At 41.3% G+C, this 22,403-nt stretch overlaps 1 protein-coding gene across 2 annotated transcripts in view; it reads left to right on the top strand.

Moving 5' to 3' along the window:
• Positions 1–22,403, top strand: part of C11H1orf21 (chromosome 11 C1orf21 homolog) — a 124,954-nt gene that overhangs the window by 62,182 nt on the left and 40,369 nt on the right. For both annotated transcript variants that reach the window (XM_037404513.1, XM_037404514.1), the window contains exon 3: positions 13,637–13,731. In XM_037404513.1, the coding sequence (XP_037260410.1) occupies positions 13,637–13,731 (95 nt within the window). The remainder of the gene's footprint in view (positions 1–13,636; positions 13,732–22,403) is intronic.

Below are 22,403 nucleotides of genomic sequence, written 5' to 3' on the forward strand. Positions count from 1 at the left end.
ATAACCGGGTGGTCTCATGTTGTCCCTGGTCTGAGACCCAAGCCTGATGGTGCTCTGTCTTGAGCTTGCACCAAGGGAAAATACTGGGAAAAACCAGGAAAAAAATGGAAATATTAAGATTGCTGCCTCGTGGGCTTATAACAAGCCAAAGCCTGGGTTCTGCTGAGTGGGTGTAATCGTGCCCTGCCCACACACCTTTTCTTCTTATTTGTTTGAGGGGGTGCTCTGGCAAAAAGGAATCGGGTTTAGGGTTCTCTTAAATTATATATTTCCTTTCTGCTTTTGTAACAGGAGTGCTGCCAAGGAGCTGTTCAGGTGACAGAGGTGCAGAGCACTCTATGTTCTGCAATACTGGGAAGTAGCATGAAGTCGCCTTTGTTTCAAGATTCATGGTTTCAGGAATGATCTTGGTCTATTCAATGGGAAAAAAAAAGGGGGGCGGTTTTTTTTTTCATGGAAGTCTCCTGAATTGTATTAATGGATGTATTTATTAAAATTACATACATTTTATTCCCCGTATTTTGTCATCAGGTATATATTGAATTTCTAACTGTAGGAACTGGGTGCATCTTGAGGTCTTTTTAGGCAGAACGTGGTTATCTAATGTAAGTGCTCTAAGCACACGTTTTGATTTTTCTTCTAGCTATTATTAAAACCTGCCTTTTCTCACACATTGATATTTTGCTTTCTTTTTAAAAGTGTTGCCCCTAGGGAAAGGGAGGAGGCATGGAAATTCACTAGCTTTTTTAAATTTATTTTTTCTTTTCTTTTCCACCCAGTCATCTTTACGCTTCTGGCATATCTTAAATGTTGTTCATGTATTATTTGCACAGAGTGGTTTTGAGCTGGTCGCAAGACAGCAGGCAGCGAACAGGGGCGAGTACTTCTAGTCTCATAAGCAGGTTATGTTCATGATGACAGTGGGGACAAGGCAGGAGATCGTTAATGGTATGAGATGGCGTGGAGGAGCACCAACTACGTGCTGCAGAGAATTGGATTTAATTTGTGGCTTGGCTTGTGTGGTGAGATGGAGATGTTAAACAAGGTATCTCCCACGACTGGACATGGCTGTGAGCCAGGCAGTCCCTTGCTGCCCGATGTTGCTCCGGTTCTGGGAATTTCTTAGGGTGTTCCATTGTTACTGTTGATTGCTTAAATGATACGCCTCCATCGGCACCGTGTGGGTGGTAGGTATTTGCTTTCAGGGGCTTTAGATAAAATTTCTGCAACATGGATACTATTTGGGGAAATAGGCATCTTTCAGAGATAACAAATCAACTCTGAACATTGTAACCAGAGTAGAATATTAATCTTTCAGATAGGTTAATTTTGTAGCTATTCAGATGGCCTGTAAGTAAAGTAATGTAATTAACTTTTGTATCTTTTGCATCTGGAAATGTGTGCTGTATTTTATAAATCAAGTTTGCATTAGTCCCCCCCTCCCCTCTTGGTTTACAGAAATACTAACAATGAGAAGACATTTGTGCTCATCGTGAATCTCCAGTACATTACTGGTCTTGGGTAATTATTCTGTCCCTTTCCTAATGCAATTAAGAAAATGAAATAGATTTGGATTTACAAATATTCTTTGAGGTACATGAGCAGTGAAAATTTGATAGACTAGTATTAACAGAAGAAAGCTACTATGCCAGGAAGGATGTAAAAATCCTTTTGAAGTCGTACATTGTGGGGCAACAACCTCATTTAATAGTTGACTGATTGATAATGACATTATTTGTTAAGTAAAGAGGAATCGGCGCTTTTTTTTTTTTTTTTGTTAACAAGGAAACTGAACATGCCTCATCATATATTTGCAGTAATAGAATATGTGTATTTTTGGGTGTGTGCAGTGGTAATGACTTTTCCAGGGAACTCTTGGGGTGGCTTAGTTCAGGAGGTTTTTGGTGTCTAGAGGAATTGGTTGATAAGTTAATGGGGCTATAAGGACTGGGACCTACACTGCTGTACAGGGGATGCTCACAGTAATGGTCAATTGGGTATTTTTTCTAGAATCTGAATAGTCACTGACAGATTCTGTGCAAAAATGATAGATATTTTACAATAGAGTACATAAATGGATGACAGCTGGGGAAGAGTTAGCAGAGACAGGGAGCTTTGTTAATGATGTTGAAAAACCTGGAAAAAAATCCCCTTGGTGGGTAGTTTTTCCTTTCTAAGGGAGAATTTTAAAATGGAGCAGTAAAATGGAGTTGAAGTAGCTTTTCTGACCTGGCTGTGCTGCGCTGTCTAGGTTGGCTAAGGTGGCAACTTTTGAGTTGGTATCCAGATAGTTTCCAGGATGCGACATTGAGGGGCAAGAGGATGGCACCCGCCTCTCCTCCACAGCTGAGGAGGTCTTGCCATCACTGCCTACAAGCCTGCTAGGTTTTTGCCACCTAGTTGAATTGTACAGGAAGTTTTAGCCCTTCTTGTGTTGTAGTTTGTTACATTTGCAGGTTTGCTTCCCAGCTGTTCCCCTTCTCTCTTGTCGCTCCCTTTCGCAACAAAGAGGTTTGTGGCAGTGAAGCCAATTCTTCAAGCTTTGCTTTTGTAGTTTCTGAGCAGCAAAAAATGTTTTCTTCAGGGCACGGTTGCACAATTTTGTTTAAAAATAAGTTTGTGGTGTTTAAATGTAGTAAGGGATTGGAAATGCTGAATTTCCAGCTCCTTTGCCTGCGTGGGGCCAGCCCTGTGCTGCTCCCCTGTCGTGGTGTGGGGATGCTGGGCAGGATGGTGCAGCCTCTGTGCAAAAACCTACCTGGTGCCTTCATACAAACAGCAGTATTTTCAAGGCACAGACCTTTTGTTTTCCTCCTGTCTGTTCCTTTAATTAATCTCTCTGCTGCTTGTTTCCTCTCCTGCTTTCGTTTCTCAATTTGATCTTTTTAGTGGGCTAGATAATTGCATTTACTGAGTATCCTTCCTGCCAAGTGCTATGGCTGTAATCTTCTTCACCTGAGAAATGGTTTCCTTTGAACAGCCTGGCGTCTGGCTCAAAGTTATGTGTTAATTAAATGAGAAAAAAAAAAAAGTTTTTAAAAATTGTGTGCGTATGCGATATATTCTATATTTTCAGCAAGCAAAATTGGGGTAGCTGAAAAATAGCTCTGACTCCATACCACCAGCACTGTTTTTTGGCTTCTTGGTTACAGACGAGTGCACAAAACTCTTTAATTATACGATCACATGGCTGTTTTTTCAGTGCCATCTTATGTATGGAGTTTCCTCAGATCTTTAATTTATGAGTGGGTGTCTGAGAGATCTGGAGATTGTGTCATTGAAGACAGGACAAGTGAGGCAGAAATCATGTGTTTAGTGGTAACTGGATTTTAGGATGTTGAGGTTGTACTTTTAAGTCTTTTTCTGAGGTAATGAAACGGCCTCCGAGTTTGTGGAACATGTCCCCTTGCTTGAACCAGCTGCTGGCCGCAGGTACCTGGCCAGAGGGATGCATTGGTGGAGTTGGCCAGAGGGTTCCTGACCTTCTTGTCGGGGAGCCATGATGGAGCAGAGCAGCAGCAGAGCATTGCCTTCTTCATGGGGTCCGGGGGTGTGTGTCTAAGATTTCTAATCGTCCCCTAACCAAAACACACATCCGTGAGCCCCCTTGTGCCCAAGAATTGTTTCTCAAGTGGTTTTGTATGTTCTGCTTCTTCACGTATCTCCTGCACTTCTTTTCACATAAAAAGATGTAACCCCCGGGAGCATGGAGGAAGTCTGGGCTAGAGCAGCAAAAGCTGTAGGCTGTACCCTGATCAGTGCCCTGTCCTCCCTGCTAGGTCTGGAGACCCGGGGGCATGACCTGCCAGCAGGTAAGCAGGTTGTGCAAGCCCCCTGCAAGGGGTCTTTTTTTTTTTTTTCTCTCCACATGGTATTAATAGAGAGAATGTGTATGAAGGAGAAATCTTTACGGAAAAATTACTTCCTACAAACCAACTCCGTGGGTTGCACACCAGTATATATGTGTGTGTATATATATATATATATATTTTTTTTTTTTCCCCTGCCAAGGTACTTCTCTGACCTACCCACCACTAAGGTAGACCTACAGATACACTGTAGTGGGCCTGTGCCCCTGGTGCAGGTTCTGTTCACGTGACCCTTTATGCATAATGTGCTAGAAAATTATACATACGACTATAGTTTTCACAGTACTTAAACTGTGTGATGGTCCAAATGTAGAGTAGCCTTGGGAATGTTTTGGCCAAGAAGGAACCAAGTAATGATCTCCTTGATTCAGCTGCACATCTCCCGTGTACTGCAGTGTGCCTCTACAAGTTGCATACTAAATTCAAAAATTAAACCTATAGAAGCAAGGGAGCTAAGTTATGGCCTCGTCATCATCCGCCACTTTATTAGATCAGGGGAAAAGAAATCAGAAAACTGGAGAAACTGAGGCACTCGGGCAGCAGCATCACAGGTGTTGGAATGGTGCCTCCTCCCTCGGGCAGAAGTTGGACTGGGCCTTTCACAGGAGAGGACAGAGATACCCGAAGGATCAAGAGCTTTACAGCACTGGAAACTTCCAGCAGCATTAATGAAGGATGGGTTGACCTGGCAATATGAGGTTTTGTGCTTCTGCAGCAACAAAGATCAAAATGATGTCCATTGAATTTAATGGAGCTGTGCTCCTGTCAAACCTGTCAGCCTCTGGGGAATGCTGTTGAAAGCTGTCATGATTTGGGCCTGGAAGGGGTAGTCTGGTAAAGTGGAAGAGAATTTGCTGAAGTTTTTCAAGTAGGCATCATCCTTGAGGGAGTTAATGTTTCGTAGAGTGCTGGATGTGACATGGAGCGGTAATAGGAACTGCTTGATAGCTTAGAAAATAGCCACCCCTGTCTTGCCTAGCTTTAGGCAAGTGTCCTTCCAATACTGCAGAAGCCTTCCACGCAGGGCTGGTTTTTGTTGTACTGAATGTCTCAGTCTGCTTTTTTCCTCCAAAAAACCTCAGCCCTAGCAGTCACGTCTGCCTTGTGCAGAAACAGTAGTTAGCCTTCCTTGGGCACATGTTAGCATTGTGTAGGAAGAAGAAAAAATATTTGAGGGTGGTCGTTCCAGATGTGCTGCGATCTGCGTCATACATTCAGATTTTTACAGCTTTTCTGTCAGATGCTGTGTATTTTGTTGGCAGAATTGGTGTGGTGTTCGTGTACCTGTTCTCTGTTTAATATCTGGTGGTGTTCACTGCCTCAGCTTCCAGCAGTGGCTGGATTTTAGATTGGATTAAGGTAAGGTAACTTCATTTGGGAAATCTGAATGAGCATCATCAGATAGTCCTTGCAGAAAAATGAGTTGATTTATTTCCTAAGCTGTTGTTGCTATTTAGTTCGTGTTAGTAAAACCAACATGATCGCTAGGATCTAGAATCGCCTGAGAGTTTGAGGGTTGATGACAGAGGAAGACAACTGGTGGCTCACCCAGTGCTGGTTGATCTCCAGTGAAATGTCACTCTCAACCCACATCGAGGTGGATCAGAAATCCACCCCTGCAGCTGCAAATCTCAGCAGTTAAGTCAGAAACAGTCATGTTGAATCAGAAGAACCATGCAGATGCTGCTTTCTTGGAGCGCTTGAAGCTGGAGCTGAGAAGGTAACTTAGATATCCTCCATTACCTAGTATGTAGTTCGAGAAATATTTGTTTACAAGATTTTTTGCAACTTCTTCCTCTAACTGTTGACTTTTTTTGTTGTTTTTAATCTTTGACATAGCTTCTCCTGGTATCCAGGCAGTTGAGTCCTGCATACAGTAACAGGGCTGGAATGATCAGAGTAGCCCATATCATCCCTCCTGTGCTCCAAAATGGGATGGACTTTAACCTGTGGGGCTTGATACCAGCAATTCTGATGATGGAAACTGCAGCTACATAAACAATCTAATTCTGCTCCTTGACTGTCCTTGTGGTTAATGATTTTTCCTGGCTCTTGCTAGAGTCAAGCCCACCGCTGTTCATGTCATACCCCCGTGCAGCTGTGGAGCTCAAGAGTATTCCTCCTTCACGGTGGCATTGTGGATGATGTTAGGCAAGCTTTGTGTTTAGCATCTAAGTGTCTCACCTGCTGTTACATGTTTCAGTTAAATCGCATCAAAATCTCTTATGGTCCTTAAAAAATATTTTTAGAAAGAGCAATTCAGTCCTTTATCTAAATATAGCTTTTAAGTCTTTGAGAGAGGAAAGCACGTGACTCTGATCTGTGGCATTCCTCATGATCACAACGGTAGGAGTATTTTCTGCACCTGGCAGAAATAAGTATGGTACAGAGAAATCTGTTAGACAAAAAGTTCATATTTTACAGAAGAGACATTTTTTTAATTATGGAGGAAGGAGAAATCTTGGTATGTCATTCAACAGAAAGGCAACAGATACTAAAAAAAAAGAAATGTACAGGAAAATGAAGGTGTGGTTAGAAACTTTCTTCTCAGTGGTATGACTCAAGCACCATTATCTCCTGTTTAGTACATGATACGTCAGTAAAAATAGAGGCTCACCCATCCTCCCTGTTCATGACAGCAGAGCCATATATGTTTGTCCTTAGATGTCTGAAATGAGAATGCAGTGTAAATCAGCATTTTACTTATCTTATTTTTTTTGAAGAGTTGATGTCTAACAAAAGATTTCTGCAAAAGTCACGGTGAGTCCAGATATATTTGATGGAGTTATGCTTCTTTCTGATGGTGTTCTTTTTTAACTGAGCCAGAAATAGTGTCATTACTGATGTTGCTGTGGTAATGGCACTCTACATTGATGTCTGGAAGTGCTGAAGAGATTTTTCTCATAGGAACAACCACAGTTTTCTTTTTTCCTCCCCTCTAGTAATTGTTTCAATATTATAAGTTGATATGTTCATTTATCACTGAAATCATTATTAATGAGTGCTGTTTTTCTTTGTCACATTGCCATGGCAACTGGATGACACGTTTGAGTAGAATTATCTGCTTCCAGATGGGGATCTTCATTCATAAGACTTGCCTACTGAGAATTTTTGCAGCATATTCAACTTAAATTTCTTCTTCCCTTGCCCTTCCAAAGAGTTTCAGGCTAGAGGCATTACTGCTTTCTGGTTTATATCCTGTGATGGATTTTGTGGTGGGTGTTATGCTTGACAATATTTCTGTCTTTTATTTGTGGTTCATTTATGTTGTTTTTCTTTTGATTCAGTTGGGCTGCTTTTCTTCAGTTTGGTGTTTGCTGTGCTAGTCTTGCAAACCCATTCCTTTCCCATTTGAGTTGTTGAAAAACTTGTTTTTATATGATATACCACACAATGGAAGACAGTACTTGATCTTTTACTTTTACACATGAAAGGAGCATAAAGATATATTTCTCTTTATATATGATATACCACACTGAGTGATAGTGTCCTAAGATTTTTACCATATTCACTACTCGCTTTTTAGTTTTGTACAGGAAAGGTGCATAAAGATGGTTCACTTTTGGTTTTGGTGTGAAACTGTATTTTGGAAAAAGATATTACTGTTTAGCAAGATAGAGCACGGCAAATATGCATAGAACTTTGTATAATTTCCTTTACCCTGAACTTCTTACAGTTTTAATGGTCTTTTTGACTGACAGACTCTAATTAGGTCCTGCTTGATCTCAATCAACATTCCAGGATTTCTCTGGGTTCATTTCTGATCACTCAGACCAAAATATCTCAAAATAATAGTAGAAATCAGAAGGTAAAAATCTAAAGGTGAATTTAGCATCCTTTAATTCTTCAATTCCAAGTGCACTCTTTACCTTATCAAGCAAAACCTGGTTAGCAGTTTTATGCAAATACCTAAAGGTGTTACCTTTAGGGAAGGCATCAAAGGCCCATTCCTCCAACATACCTTTACTCTAATTTTCATATTCACTTAAAGCCATTAAAGACCGTACACCCCATGACATACTTCAAGGTCCATCTATTGCTTAAACATCCATTCTTTTGCTTTTGGAGCACTTTCACTGTGACAGTAACTTCAGGGCAAGAACAATCTCATAAATAGCTCGGAATTTGTGATTTCTGCACACCATATCTTATATATATCATATCTATAGAAGACAAATGTTATCTTCACCTAGTCAAAAAAGTATACATATATATAGTTGTGTCCTTCTGATAATAATCTAATATAGAAGACCTTTCTTCTGCAAATAGTTATTTGAATTTAATTTCTGCATTTAGTATATTTGAAATAATTAATGTGGTCTTATCTGTGAATAAGGTGTTACACATCAGACTCATTTCTTCTCTGCTACTCCAGCTAGCAGTGTCCTCCGTAGCTAAGCTGCTCACTACCACCTTCTCCTTTGCACCCTTTGGTTGCCCTTTTGGTTGACCACTTATTGTAGTCAGCAGCCTCGGCTGGGAATGTGCTGAATATTGAGTGGTCCCATTGCTTTCAGGAATTGTTCTGCGTGTCAAGTCTGTACTTAAAAAGACCTGTGACAGGCCCATAAAAATGAAGAGATTTTACAGTTTTAACTTGATCTGGGGGAAGAAAAAAGGAGCTCATCATGAATGTGAAGGGTAAAATTTGTGTCACTGAGTACTGTAAATGCTAGAGAGAGACCTACGAGCAAAATTCACTGTTTCTCCTCAGACAACAGGAAGGTTGCTGGTATAAATATAAACTGTCAGCTGTGATTCAGGTAGTTAACATCTATTTAAGCAGCTTAGTTCAGTGGCTACTGAAATTAGTTAGAGGTGGGGTTTTTTCCTCAATGTGTTGGCTAGTTCAGAAAGTGGATGTTTCCAGGTATGCCTTGTCATACATGGGAAGCTGGAGGACTTGCAGTCAGCTGTAATGTTGCCAATACTTTAGATTTGTGCTCTCTGTTTTAAGCAAAATATTTTGCCTGTGATAGGAAATTACAAGAGCTTATGAGTAATAATACTGCTTCAAACTTAACATTGCTGATCCATTCCCTTCATTTCTGTGTGTATCTGGTAACAGTTACTTATGGCTCAGTCCTTTTTTCTGTTCTCATTAACCAAAATTAGATTGATCACTGGCTTTCCACAGGCCAGTGCTGTGTTTGCCTTTTTGTCTGGTATTGGTACATGCACCACTTGCTCAAAACACATGGGTTTGGTGGAGTTGCTAGCTGCTTGGTACTCCTATCTGTTAATCATTTATTTAGGCACTGAAGCCTAAGTGTTGGCCACTCAGCCTGCTTCTTCCTTGATGTGCTTCATCCCTAAGAGGTAGTGTCTTGGCCTTTAAGGCAGATCCTCAGCATTAGATTGTGTCAAATTTGCATTGCTTTTTGAGATAAAAGTAGAGATTTCTCATGCTCAAGCACATACCATATAATGGAGCCATGACATTAATGCTAAATTTGGTAAGACACACTGTATTAAAAGACTAGTTCTACTAACACGTGCAGAAGCAGGTGTCTTCTACTCTTACCCCCTGATTCTTTTTTTACTCTGTATTCTTCTAAGGAGAAGGTGGATTTCTCAGAAGTAAGACTTGTTAGTTGACACGGTGTATTCAGCTTGTCCTGAAAACGTGATGCAAAATGACTGGTTCATTTTTGGAAACTTTCTTGCTGCTGCATGTCTGAGGCATGAATTGTCCAGGCATCTGCACTTCTGCAGTTGGTTGGAGGGAGGGAAGATTAATGCCAACTGCGCTGTGCTGCACAGGTAATTGAATAGTTATTATAAGTAAAGTATTGGGGGGAAGCACATTTACTAACACTGTTGTAAATATCTGTGGAAATTACACAAGGAATCTGTGAAAAGTTCTTTGCCACCATTTCAGGGCTACTTGGAGCATCTGGTAAAAGCAACATCTGATGGAACTGCACCCATATTCACCGTGAATTTGAAATTAAGTTTTTGAGAACTTTCCTTGAAGCTGGAAAGGAAGCATAGCCTAGAAATTCACACAACCACAAAGAGTGGGAGCAGGATGCCTGGGCAGCTCAAAGTGTTCCTTAAATGTCCTGTGTCCATGTCACGTTGTAATCCTTACCCTCACCTGGCCCAACTGTGTCCACAGATTCTCTAACATCTATTCTCTTTATGAATCCTACACCATTCAGGGGGATCTCCCCTGAAGTTAGTAACAAGAGAAAGGCTAAAGAAAACATCAGATAAATCACCTGACCTATAGCAACAAACAAGAAGCGGAGGCATTCACTGCTTTTGTTTGCTTCGGTCTTTAGTAATCCTGGTAGACCTTGGGCTGCCCGGTCCTCTGAGTCAGAGGACCACAACTGCAGGAACAGTCAGTTTTCATTTGTGGACACTGAAAGTGTAAGGGACCAGCTGTATCAGCTGAACGTTCACAAGTCCATGGGGCCTGATGGGATTTATCCCAGCGTTCTGAAGGAGCTAATGGATGTTATGGCAGGACCCCTCTCCATCATCTACCAAAGGTCTTGCGAGTCTGGGTAGGTCCTTGCTGACTAGCCAATATTACACCAATCTACAAGAAGGATGTGAGGAAAGACCCAGGAAACTACAGACCTGTTAGTCTAGCTGCAGCACCTGGAAAAATTAGGGAGAAGATCATACTGGGTACTGTTGAAAGGCATTTATTCTTTAGAATTTATTCTATTCTTTAGAATAACGCAGTCATCAGGCACAGCCAGCGTGGGTTCGCAGGAGGAGAGGCCTGTGTAACTGGTGCGATACCCTTGCGTGATAAGGTCACCAGCCCAGGGGGTGAAGGGAAGGCGGGGGATGTAGTTGTTCTGGATTTTAGTGAGGCTTTTGATCCTGACCCTCGCAGCATCCTTCTGGACCAGCTGCCCAGCTGTGGGATGAGCAGGTTGGTGGTGTGCTGGGTGAAGAGCTGACTGAAGGGCAGAGCTCAACGGGTCATAGTGAACAGGGCTACGTCTGGCCGGCGACTGGTCACCAGCAGTTTTCCTGGGGGCTCCATTCTCGGCTCAGGCTGTTCCATGTTTGTCAGCCGTCGAGGCAGGAGTTGAATGCACCGTAACGAGTCTGCTGACGATACCAAAGGCGGGGGGTGCAGGTGACTCTTGAGGGACAGGAGGCCTTGCAGGGGGATCTAGACGGATTGGGGCGCTGGGCTATGGCCAGTGGGAGGCACTGGGGCAGGCTTCCCAGAGCGGTGGTCGATGCCCCAAGCCTGTCAACGTTTACGAGGCGCTTGGCCAATGCCCTTAAGAACGTGCTTCAGCTGTTGGTCAGCCTTGCAGTGGTCAGGCAGTTGGACGAGGTGGTGGTTGTAGGTCCCTCCCAACTGAACTGTTCTAGTCTGTTGACTCAGTAAAAGCAGCACAGATTTGTAAGTAGTAATGGTGCAGTAATTACAAGAGGGCTGTCATGATGGTGATGATGATGGTGGGTTCTCAGCTCAGACATCCGAGCAGCGATGCCTGGCCACACTCTCTTACAATCAGTTAGAGAAGAAATACAGCATTGTTTCCAACAAACCCCCTCCTTCCTGTCTTGCCTCCATCCTATTGAACCCTTTATCATTTATAAATCATTTATAAATTTATAAATCTGATGATAGTGTTTATCAATCGGGCTTATTAGTGCCCTGGTCCACTTGCTATAAGAGACAATGTCTTCCAAGGAAGCATCCCTTACATGCAGTCCACATAGGATAGTCTGCTACCAGGGCACGCGCTCGGTGTTCTATCACAGTTAATCTCTTGGGATAAGCAGAAGACACGTTTCAGAGGTTATTTTTGCCACTGCACATCAGGACCACCATACCTTACTTGGTTTTTTTACAAGGCTGGGTTGAACATGCCTCTCTCATTTAGTTCATGGGGACTAGCTGCGGGTTGTGCAAACTTCCTTTGTGCTATTTTTCTCTTTCTCATCTGTTTTCCTATTCAAATCTGTACATGCAGCCGTGGGAGTTTTATGCTTTTTCTGCATGTGGGTTTTATTGCTCATCACAACAGTGATCATTGTAGCATTGAGAAAAATGTAAGTTAGATGTTGCAGTCAATCAAGTACTTCTAATTCCCAGGCTTTATTGTGTTCAGCCTTTTTGGTTTTATGAATTGTCACCTCCAGACTAGCTAAATTACATTTTAAAACGAAAAAAACCCACCAACTCTGAGTTGTTCACATTTGCTGATCTAATAATGTCTTAAATTCTTCCATCTGTTTTGAGATGCTGCATCTGAGATGCTGCTATTTGATACATTCACAGTTTTATTTAAACTCTATAATAAAAAAAGCATATAGATACAGACATGCAAAACCATGTTGTATTTTTTCAAAAAAGATTGGTTTTCAAGTTAGGCTTATTTAACTTACATACTCGAGTTAACAGTTTACTGAAAACAAGCTTCCTTGTAAATAATTCAGATTTTTTTTTTTTTGTAACAATACAGTAACACAGAAAAAACTATTTTTGTTTTGTTTTTCCCTTAGCAAGTGAGAGAAATTGCTTGAAAACCCAAAGAAAAAGAATAATGTTTGTGCGGTTTCTTTTAATTTGCCAAGATTTTGTCTTTTATTCCCAGTGTACTGTGTCATTAAATTTTGTATTAACATTTTCAACTTTGGGGTTTAAAGTTTCTCTTCTGCGTTATATATCCTGGCTGGAGGAGCGTGGGTGCAAAACTCCATGTTTTTCCAATAGATTCACATGCTACAAAGATAACTAGAGGAAAAAGTGGCTGAGAAAATGCAGTGTTGGTACTGCAAGCATTGGATTCACAGGCTAGAGAGAAGAATCATTTTTACCAAAATCCCATCTTGTCCTGCTGAAGGAAAAAATAATCCCTTTATTCAAGCTTTAGGTGTGGCCGTTTACTTCACTGTGGGGTAGCACATGTATGTTAGATAATACTTCTGTACTGGCACTGGAGCTGGGAGTTTATTATTTGAAGAGCCGAAACGCCTAGCTGATAAAGGGCAAACCAGGAATCTTTTCTGATTACTTATTTCATGCTGGATTTCTATCTGGGTAATATTCATGTGCAGGAAAAATGGTCGTGGAGGGGGAGTGGGGAGAGGAGGTTGGTCAGCATGGAGCCTTTTCTCCAGAAGCTGTTATATGACTGTGTGTTGTGTACCTTTTGCTTTAGCTCAGTTAAAAAAACAGTGCAGGGGGGGAAATAAAAATAAAAAAAACCACCAAAAAATGCAGTGGGTTTTGGTGTTCGCCTTTTTGTTTTGCTTGGGTTTTTTTTCCCACCTTTTAACTTAAATAGCCTCCATTAGTATTGCTTTTCAAAGGAGTTTTTTCAATGCAAGGAATGTCCATGAGCAGACTCCTCTCTGTAGTATCTACTGTACGCTGCTTGTTTGCACACTGGCAAAAGAATTCAGGGAGGATGCAGAGACAAAGAACTTGTTTGTATTGAACATATTATACAGAAACTAGAGATCTGGGGGAGAGTGCGCACTGAACATCCCCTGGTCATGGTGCCGAGGCTATACCATGGACCAGAGAGCTACTGAACCATTTGTGGAAGCCAGAACTGGAAATTATTACTGAAGCTTCAGTCAGAAAAAACTTCGTTGGTATCAGTCACATTTAAGCCTTTGAAATGATATACATGTAATTTTTAGTTGCTTTGCTTAATTAGGGTCTTTTCTAGTCAGCTGTTTTGGTTTTAGTTTGGTTTTTTTCCCCAGCTGTTGAAGTACACTGGTTCAAATTTTTTTTTCTTTTTTTTTTTTTTTTTTTTCTTGGTGCTCAGATGAGTATAGGATCAAACCAGTGGAAGAGGTCAAATACATGAAAAATGGGGGAGAAGATGATCAGAAAATAGCAGCCAGGAACCAAGAAAACTTGGTAAGGATTGAACTTATCACTTATCTAATGAAATAACATGGCTCTGCTTTTGTAATGAAATATGCAACATGCAGCACATTCAAACTACAGCTTACTTGCAGCAAGAGGATTTTCTCCAGAATGTCATAACTCTCTGTGAAGCTTGCATAGAAGGTGTGAAATACTACTTGCTTGTCTTTCTGAATTAGGCTTTAGTTGATCTTGGAGTGAGTGCTTCCACGATTATACTCACTTACCTCCTTTGCAGATCCAAATATACACACTTTGATATGTATATGTCTGTATTACAAACGAGTCGGTAGTAAAGTAGCAGTGCACTGCCATTAAGAAAAATGACCTACTTACGTAGATATTATTTACTCTGCACTTCCTGGTTTTACATATTTCAAAATTCACAGGAAAAGCAGTTCAGAATAGAAAACACAATATATTCTTAACACAGCAGTCACAAGAAACTATGCTGGCCCATAGTTCCATTTATGGGAAGGAAATCACAGGTAAACTTAATGTGCCTTGAAGTAACTAGGGTGCTGTTAAAGTGGCTTAAAAACCACAGTTGAGTCACTTCTGGCATTTCTGAGAAGTCGTTTCTTCTCTCCTAAAGCTGAAGGAATGTAGATTTTGTAATTGGCTGACTGGGGCTTTTCCCAGTTTAAATTTTTGAAGACATCCCACAATCATAATAGTTGGGTGCAAAATCTCACATCTGGTTCTACTTGTTCATTGCAGCTCTTCCTCCTCTAGGATTGTGTTTTATTTCCCCTCCATCAGCAAGACCAAGGGGGGAACATCAGCAGCAGCTTTCAGTGGAACCATGACCATCATCACCAGCTGAGGGTTTGCCTTTTGCCATCATTGGGTAGCTGTACAAAAATCCACTGTTTGAGATATTTTTTTTTTTTCTTTTCCTGAAGATGTAAGTGAGCTCCAGGCAGCCTGATACTTTATATTCCCTCTTCTAGACACACATACTTGTGTTACACAACTACATGTGCATTCCTGTAGTAAATAGCAGAGTTTATTTTGGTGTCTTAACCTCATTGTTCAAGTGGTGGTTGAGCACCAGGCAATGTGATTTCTGCTTCGGTCTCCAGGTTAGGTATCTGCCACCTGCAATTTTGCGTTGCTGATGCTCCAGTGGGCAGTGCAACTTCAGCTTGTAGCAGGATTTTGGGGTTTAGTGCCTCAGAAACATTGCTGAGAAAATCACCTTTTCTAGCAGCATCCACAGTGTATTCAGCTTTATTGCCAATGTAAGCACGTTTGTTTTGAATTGGAAGTGTGACTGCAATAACTTTTTGCTTATTTTAGAGACCCTGGTGCTTTGTTGATAAATAGAGAAAAAGCAAGAATGAGCACAATCCTAATCTTTGTTTGGTTAAAAAATGGAAGAAGCTTTGCAGGTTAAATTTTAAACTAGCCTTCAGCTGTAGTTAGAGTATTTGCAGAAGGTAACATGCCACTTGAATGACAACAAGGAAGAGTTCAGGAAAGCTTAGGTCTGCTGAGGTGACACAGTTGCTGAAGGTGTACTCAAAACTAGGTAAGAGCTACTTTGCACTTTCGTTGGTGCCTGCTTGCTTGTAGCACCTAAGTATTAGCCCAACTAAATTTAGAATGAGGCATTTCTACAGCGCAAGTGCTTATTCTTTTACTTTTGACAGGTTGTGTTTGATGGGAGCAATGGGTTTGTTGGAAAATATAACTTAATACGGAGTTGGAGGGCTGGTATAGCTCTCTGTCATGTCTGTCAGGAGGAAAAAAAAGGCAACAAACGCAAGAAAGTCTTCAATCAGACAGGATGTATATACTTCAAAACAAAAACCATCTTACACACCAAAAAGGCTTTATTTTCCTTTTCCTCATCTTACTATAAGGAGATTACATTGTCTGTAATGTATGCAGCTTTTTAATCCTGGGAATTGTCAAGTCCTTGTCACTCCTGGGCTTTTTAAAGGGGTTTCACTGTTCCAGTTCTCCTTAGTAGACATGTTTTACTTCACTGCTTAGAAGATGGGTTAAGCTACCCATCACTCAGGCTTTAGTTTTCTTAATGTGTGAAAAGTTGGCAAGCGCTTACATAATCCCGTCTTCTCATCAGCCATTTCCAGGCAACAGAAATTTTGGGAACAAGAAAAGGCGGTGGGAGAATCAACCGACCCTTTTCCCTCCTCTCTTGTTTCTTAATCCTACATTTCTTTATTGTCACGGGGTTGTTAATTCACATCTCCTTCAGAAACATGGCCCAGATGAGATGTATAACCTGAATGGCATTATAGTCTGTTCCATGGGAACTGCTCCGGTGTGGGTTATCTTATCCTCAGATACTTATGCTTGAATTATGTTATTCAGATGCCATCAAATTTTTCAGTCTCATTATCGTCACCGTTACTTTTTTAAGGTATTTTGAAGTCTCGCTTAAAAAAAAGAAAAAAGATCTCTGCTCAAGTGAAAATAAAACCACTTCCCTTATAACTTAGGCTCTTTGATGTGGTAGCATTTCTGCCTTTGGTACTGCTGTATTTCCAAGTCAGGGGGGAAAGAAGGTCACACAAGTGGATAAAGAGAATGGGAGGACATAGCAGTCACCAGGCAAATTGTCATTTCATGCCAGGGTCCTGTGATCAGGGCCCCAGGCTTTTATTCCCTGTAAGGAGAGAGCTGGAGAAGGACTGGTACAAGCGTGGCTATCTGTGGGAAAAATTAGGCTCTGCCAGTGAATCACCATCTTCTCAGCTTCAACCTGAGGCTTAAGCAGGGCTCAAAACTTGAGCGAGTCTGACATTGTCAAGCAGAAATACTGCTAAGATGTAGTGATGATGGAAATGGCTGTGCTAGGGCCGTACGCCAGGTGAAACAGAAGATGCTCTATGTGAAGACATTTTCTGGCAGAATCAAAGGCCTCCTTGAATTAAAATGTAGGCTCTTGACAAGGAGGGCCAGGGCAGAAAATAAGAAAGGGTGAAAAACCCAAGTTTGTTTTAGACTCTTTCGAAGTCAGTTATTGCTTTCCTGCCATTCCTTCGTATCCATTAGCCCGATTCACTTCTTTACCCAGGTTGTTTCTCTGGTTCTGCACTTGCTGCTGGGATCTCACTGGTCCTGGCTTCATTCCTGGTAGCTCTGCCTCCAGGCACCTTCCTGAGCATCCTGCCTGGGATCTCCATCCTCAAAATGAAGCCAAACACATTGCACTTGGGAGGGAAAATCCTGGCTTGACAGTCACACATCCTTGTAGCCTGCAGATGGGAATGGGATGTGGCAGGATTAGGTGCTGGAGAGCTGGACTTAAACTGCATGCTGGCACTTACAATAGCTGCTCAGCTAGAACAGGGATGTTTGGAATTAAATCTGTAATGAACTAGTAGATGGAAGGAAGGAGTCATTTGTACTATATACGTTTTTCAATCACAAGTGTAGGGTTACGGATATATAAGAAAACATGGAAATTGTGTTAGTTTTCAAATGAGATATGATTGTGCGTAGAAGGTCATGATGTATTTTTATTCCCAGAGGTAAATAAGCAACTGTGATGTTATTCGTGGGTTCAGAAGGCGGAGGGCTAGCTGTGATGGTTTACAGGCCTCCTGGGCTGGCATGACAGGCAGGGCAGGCGGGCTGGCTTTGCCCAGGTACAGCCAAGACGATGCTGTCTCCACGTACAGCTTGGTGCCAACATGCCAAGTGAGGTGGTGACTCCCCAGGTATTAAAACTAAATCTCAACTCCTTGGGGGATCCACAGTGGCTCTGCAAAACCCTGCTGGGACAGAGGTGAGCTCTCCTGCGTTTCTTCATCTTTCTGGAGGGACTATGGCTTGTTTAAGGATTTTATGATATGCCTTCTCCAAACCAAAGAGAGTTTTACCAACCTGGAGTTTACCACTCAGCAGATCTGGATGGGTTTTTTTGGCCCTAAATATTAGCAAAAATTAATTGTGTCTAATCACATATGTCACATACCTGGGTTTGTTACTCTGGAAAGCTAAAATGCTAAAAATCAGAAAGCGTTAATATTTTAAAAGGCCGAATCTATTCTAAAACATACCTGCTACAAGCAGGTATGACTGGAATAAGTAACATGTTTTATCATTTCTAAAGATCTATTAATTTTTTGTTTGAAAGGGCTCACTGTTTAGCTCCACACCATCATGTTAAATATACAGAATACAATCCTAACAGCCTATTTAACATTCATAGTAGGACAAGTTTAATTGTCCTCATTTCCATAGTCTTGCAGCACTAATGGCTTTCCGTTGCAAAATTTTATTGCCAGAAAAGGTAAAAGAAGAAGGTGTGTTGTATTCGTGCAGCTTAGCGTTGCTTTGGCAGACTTGATGAGCTGTATCAGTTTTCCTCCGAGATGGTCTGTAATAGTACAGATACTTCTGAAAATATCAAATCCCTAAAGCTACATTTTTTTGTGTTAGGTGGTTAACTCAATATTTGTTGCAGTTCAGTTTTTGGATGTTTTTTGTAAATTTTGCTAATAGAAGTCTTTTTCTGTTCTGCATTGGCACAAAAGGCTACTTACTGGGATTTTTATCCTTTGTTATCCAAACCCTCAAAACAATTGGGCATAATCCTCTGTTTTGTCCTGAAGCTCGATACTGAAATTGCATGTTAGAGCTTGAGATGAATTCCTGCTGGAGTTGGAAGAAAATTGCCTCTCTGTGCTCCTTTTGCTATCTCTGGCCACGCTTAATAACATGAGCAATGTTTTGCCTTTTTTTTTCCTAATAAGTATAAATTTCCACTCCACTTACCTGCAAATGTAATTTTTGTCAGCCTTGTGTGCACTGTTATTTCCTAACGATGTCTTGAGCTTCTCAGCCCAGCTGCTGTTCTCCATTTATCAGTTAGCTCCGTATTTTGTATTGCAAAACCTCAGTCTTCAAGACTCTGTATTCAACACCAGTTACCGTTTCCTGCAGTGATATGTTAAAATTAGACAGGAGTATCCGATAGATGAAGTGTATGAAATTAAAAGCCTTGCAGAAAATGAGGGATGAAACAACGGTAATAACTATATAAAATGTAATATGTGAAAGGGACGATACCTATTTGAATATTTATATTATACGCAGTATGCAAAGTGTGTATTATAGATACATCAATCATAAACATTTTGTAATGTGCAATACAAATTTTGGCATATGTCTGAATTCCAGATCGATTTAGGAAAATATATTTTTAATTCTATTGCCAAGCTGCCCAATCTAGGTGCTAAAGAAAAGATGGGGAAATAAGCTAGCTAAAAGACATAACCTAGCCACTGCTCTCTGGGGTTAAATTTATTGAGGGTATTTGAGGTGTTTTCCTTTGTACATATGCGAAGTACCACAAGTGCAAATTTAAGCGTGGGAATACAATTGGTCTGGTACTTTAAAGTGTTTAAAGCCAGTGCTACTTACTATTGCTAGCTAACCTTTGAACTGCAGTGTTTTAAAAGCATAACTATTTATCACAGCACTGTTGTAGTACATTGGTGAAGAGCATTGTAAAAATTAATAGTATCATAGTAATGTATATTACAATACTAAGATTTCAGGCTGTAGTTTCCTAATTATTTATTTTAAGCCGTTTTTGCCATGATAGCATATTTTGAAAGGCACGGTTTCAGGACAAAACTTGCTCATGCTGTGCTTATGAGGATAAAGAAACCAGAAAGGCCCAAGACCAGCAGCCCTCAAGCCCCTAGAAAGAAGAGCTTTCCTTGGATTTTGTCTACCCTGAAGAGTTTTGGCATGTTAAATCCTGTGTTAACCCCTTGTTTGCTTTCGGTGCTGTATGCAGCATCATCCAGGGGCCCCTGTCCCACTGCTGCCATGGCGTCAGCTCCACGTACAAGCATTGGGATGATGGCATCACATTGCTTCATTACCCACTGTCAAGGCTGGATATTTAAATATTTTCTGTATATAAAAGAGAGGCTATTATATTAACTTCTCTGCCTCTTGCTGCCCTGTTTTCCCTTCAGTTTTCAGTTATAAAGCCTCACTTCAACAAAATGCTTCTGTTGGAATCCATGTGGGGAGAAAAGCACAAGAACACACTGAAAAATACAGCTTGGGTCATTCTGGGAGCAGAAAAAAGCACCAGAGATGCCCTTTTTCTTTGGTTCCTGGGGCATAAGAATAATAAAAGGACAAAGTGAACATTGCCAGATGAGCACAGAGACTTGCTAATGTGCAGGGGTTCCTGCACTGCCCACCCACTGCATCTCCTGTAATCCTGAGAGCTGGAGAGGAGCACAGAGAAGTTGAGGGCTGCAAAGCCAGGCTACTCCCCCACACGTTTTCCCACAAGGAGAGGCATCCGCTTTGCCTAGATGCTGCATCAGCCAAATCCCGGGGCCCCGAGGGAGGTCTGTGGAAACAGGTCCCACAGGCTCCTCGCAGACCAGCGCAGAGATGCTCCCCATCTGGACTGCTCCTCTCTTTGAGTTCAAGAAATAAACCACAGAACAAAAGCTGCCGCTACAAAACGCAGCTACAGAATAATTAAATGAAAGCCAAGGATGAAAAATTAAAAGTAACCAAATGAAGGGGTGACGAGCATAGTATCAAGCTCCTTTCTGGTGAAGGTGGCAGGGTTTGTGTTAGGATAAAGGAGGCAGCATCCTGCACCCCGCAGGCCAGGCCGGTGGGCAGGCTGGGGTGCCCGTGAACCTCCCTGCCCTGGGCAACTGCAAGGGCAAAGGTGTCGTTTCCTCCAGGTAGAGCCACTCTGAGCAGCGCTGGGACAGACCGGGCAAAGCAAATGATGTTGTGCTGCCCCACTCAGTGAAGATGAATTTTGCTTTTTGCTTTTTATAAGACAAGGCCTAAGAAAATCCTCTGGGAGTGTACAGTTGTTCATCACATGTATTTTCCTCCAGTCTTCATTGACAGGATCTGGATCGGTGCATGTTATGCTGTATGTACTCCCAGGTTCCTTTTCCTGGGGAAATTAAAATTATAAATTCATCCTTTGGATTTTTTTTTCCAAAGTCTGAGATCCTAAATGAATGTTGCCCTATCAGTGCTAAGTAATTTCAACACTTCAGTTTTTATAAACCAGCCTCTCCAATGTTTTTTGGAAGAAATGCATTTGCAGCTGAATTAGAAGTGCGTGGAAAGGATATTGTTACTAGAGCCAGTTATTTTAAATGCCATGCAATTAGCTTATTTCCATATTGCCTATTTCTTTTCAAATTTGCAGTGATATTCTTCAAAGAATAGTTTCTCATAATGAATTTATGACAGTTTTGGCTCATTCCACTTACAAGGTCACTGCATATTATATAGATATCAAAGTAAATGATTGCACTGAGTATTGATACTCTCTTTCTTCTGGATTCCATTAAAAATTGTCTTGGTGGAAGAAGTATTAATTTTTCCTCTGGTATTTAATTTTGGAAAACCTGGAAGATAAGTGGGTACTATTAATAAATACTTTTAACAAGTCAGAAAGTAACATAAAAAGTATTTGTGCTGCAGGTGCAGTTCTTCAAACTAGACCTTGTTTCTGTCTTCACCCTCCATTGAGTAAATTTGCATAGTGCTCTATTAGGAGGTAGAATAATACAATTTATCAGTCTCTTGATGAATGTGATTTTAAAGTAGATTAAAAAAAATCTTTCTTTCTAAGCATATTAAAATAACAGTGTTCAGAAGCAACATGTAATTGCAATCTTGCTGGTGTTTGCTGGGGTAAAAAAAGTAGTAGCGAAGGTCAAATGCCCAAGAGCCTTGGGCAGCTGTCAGGAGCAAGTTTTCAGGACCAGCTTACAGTCTGGTGTAGAGGGTTCTTGCAAAACTTGTGGAGACATTCCCGTCTCTTGTGGAAGCAAATTGTTTTACATAGAGGTTGAGGTTTTTCCATGTCTGTGTCATTTCAGTGGGTGAGTTCCTGCCTGGGATTTTTTTCCCCTCTTTGGGAAAGCTGGTGCTGTTGAGAAGGGGGATGGATACGGGGCTGTTGCTGAAACAGAGGAGTCTGCAGTGATGGCATTGCTGCTTGTTGGCTGAAATGTGTAGGACTTCTCCAGGCCACATCATCCAGGGTTTATAAATGCCAGCAGCTGAAGCCCAAGCCGGATGCTGCTGCAGTGAGCTCTGGCAGCGGCAGACATGGGCACAGTGACATTTCCCCGTAGCCCCGAGTATACTGTCCCACCAGCAATCACGAGCTTGTGGGTATTTCTCAAATCCTGTCATTACCATCCTTGAAGTTATCAAGGCCATGGGCATTGTGTGTATGTTCTGGACACGTAACTTTCAATGCTGCTCGCCAGGAGGAGGTATAGAAATGCATACTACTCCCTGTAACCGCTTATTGTGCACTTTGCGGTAAACCAGCCTGTGCTGCAGTGCTGCCAATATCAGCCATTTGAAAATGAGTCAGCTGAACAAAATGTGTAGGTTATATATAAAATTTGTTATTTAAAAACATACATAAAGCTCTGGAAGTTTCTGTTTAAGTGTTTATTCCATGACTCTGAGGACTAGGAACCTTTTTTGCCCTTTCTTTTTAGAGTAGAAGTTATTTTTTATTCTTTTATTATTATTTCAAGAGCTTGAGCATCTGAAAACTTGAGGGACTGAAGCTTGAAGAAAAATGGGCAATAAGATTTTGAAAGTTGTCAGCTTTAGAAGCTCCCTGTATCCTCTGTTTGGTACTTGCTTTTCAG

The sequence above is a fragment of the Falco rusticolus genome, chromosome 11 (assembly GCF_015220075.1).
Source record: "Falco rusticolus isolate bFalRus1 chromosome 11, bFalRus1.pri, whole genome shotgun sequence".
Lineage (NCBI taxonomy): Eukaryota > Metazoa > Chordata > Aves > Falconiformes > Falconidae > Falco > Falco rusticolus.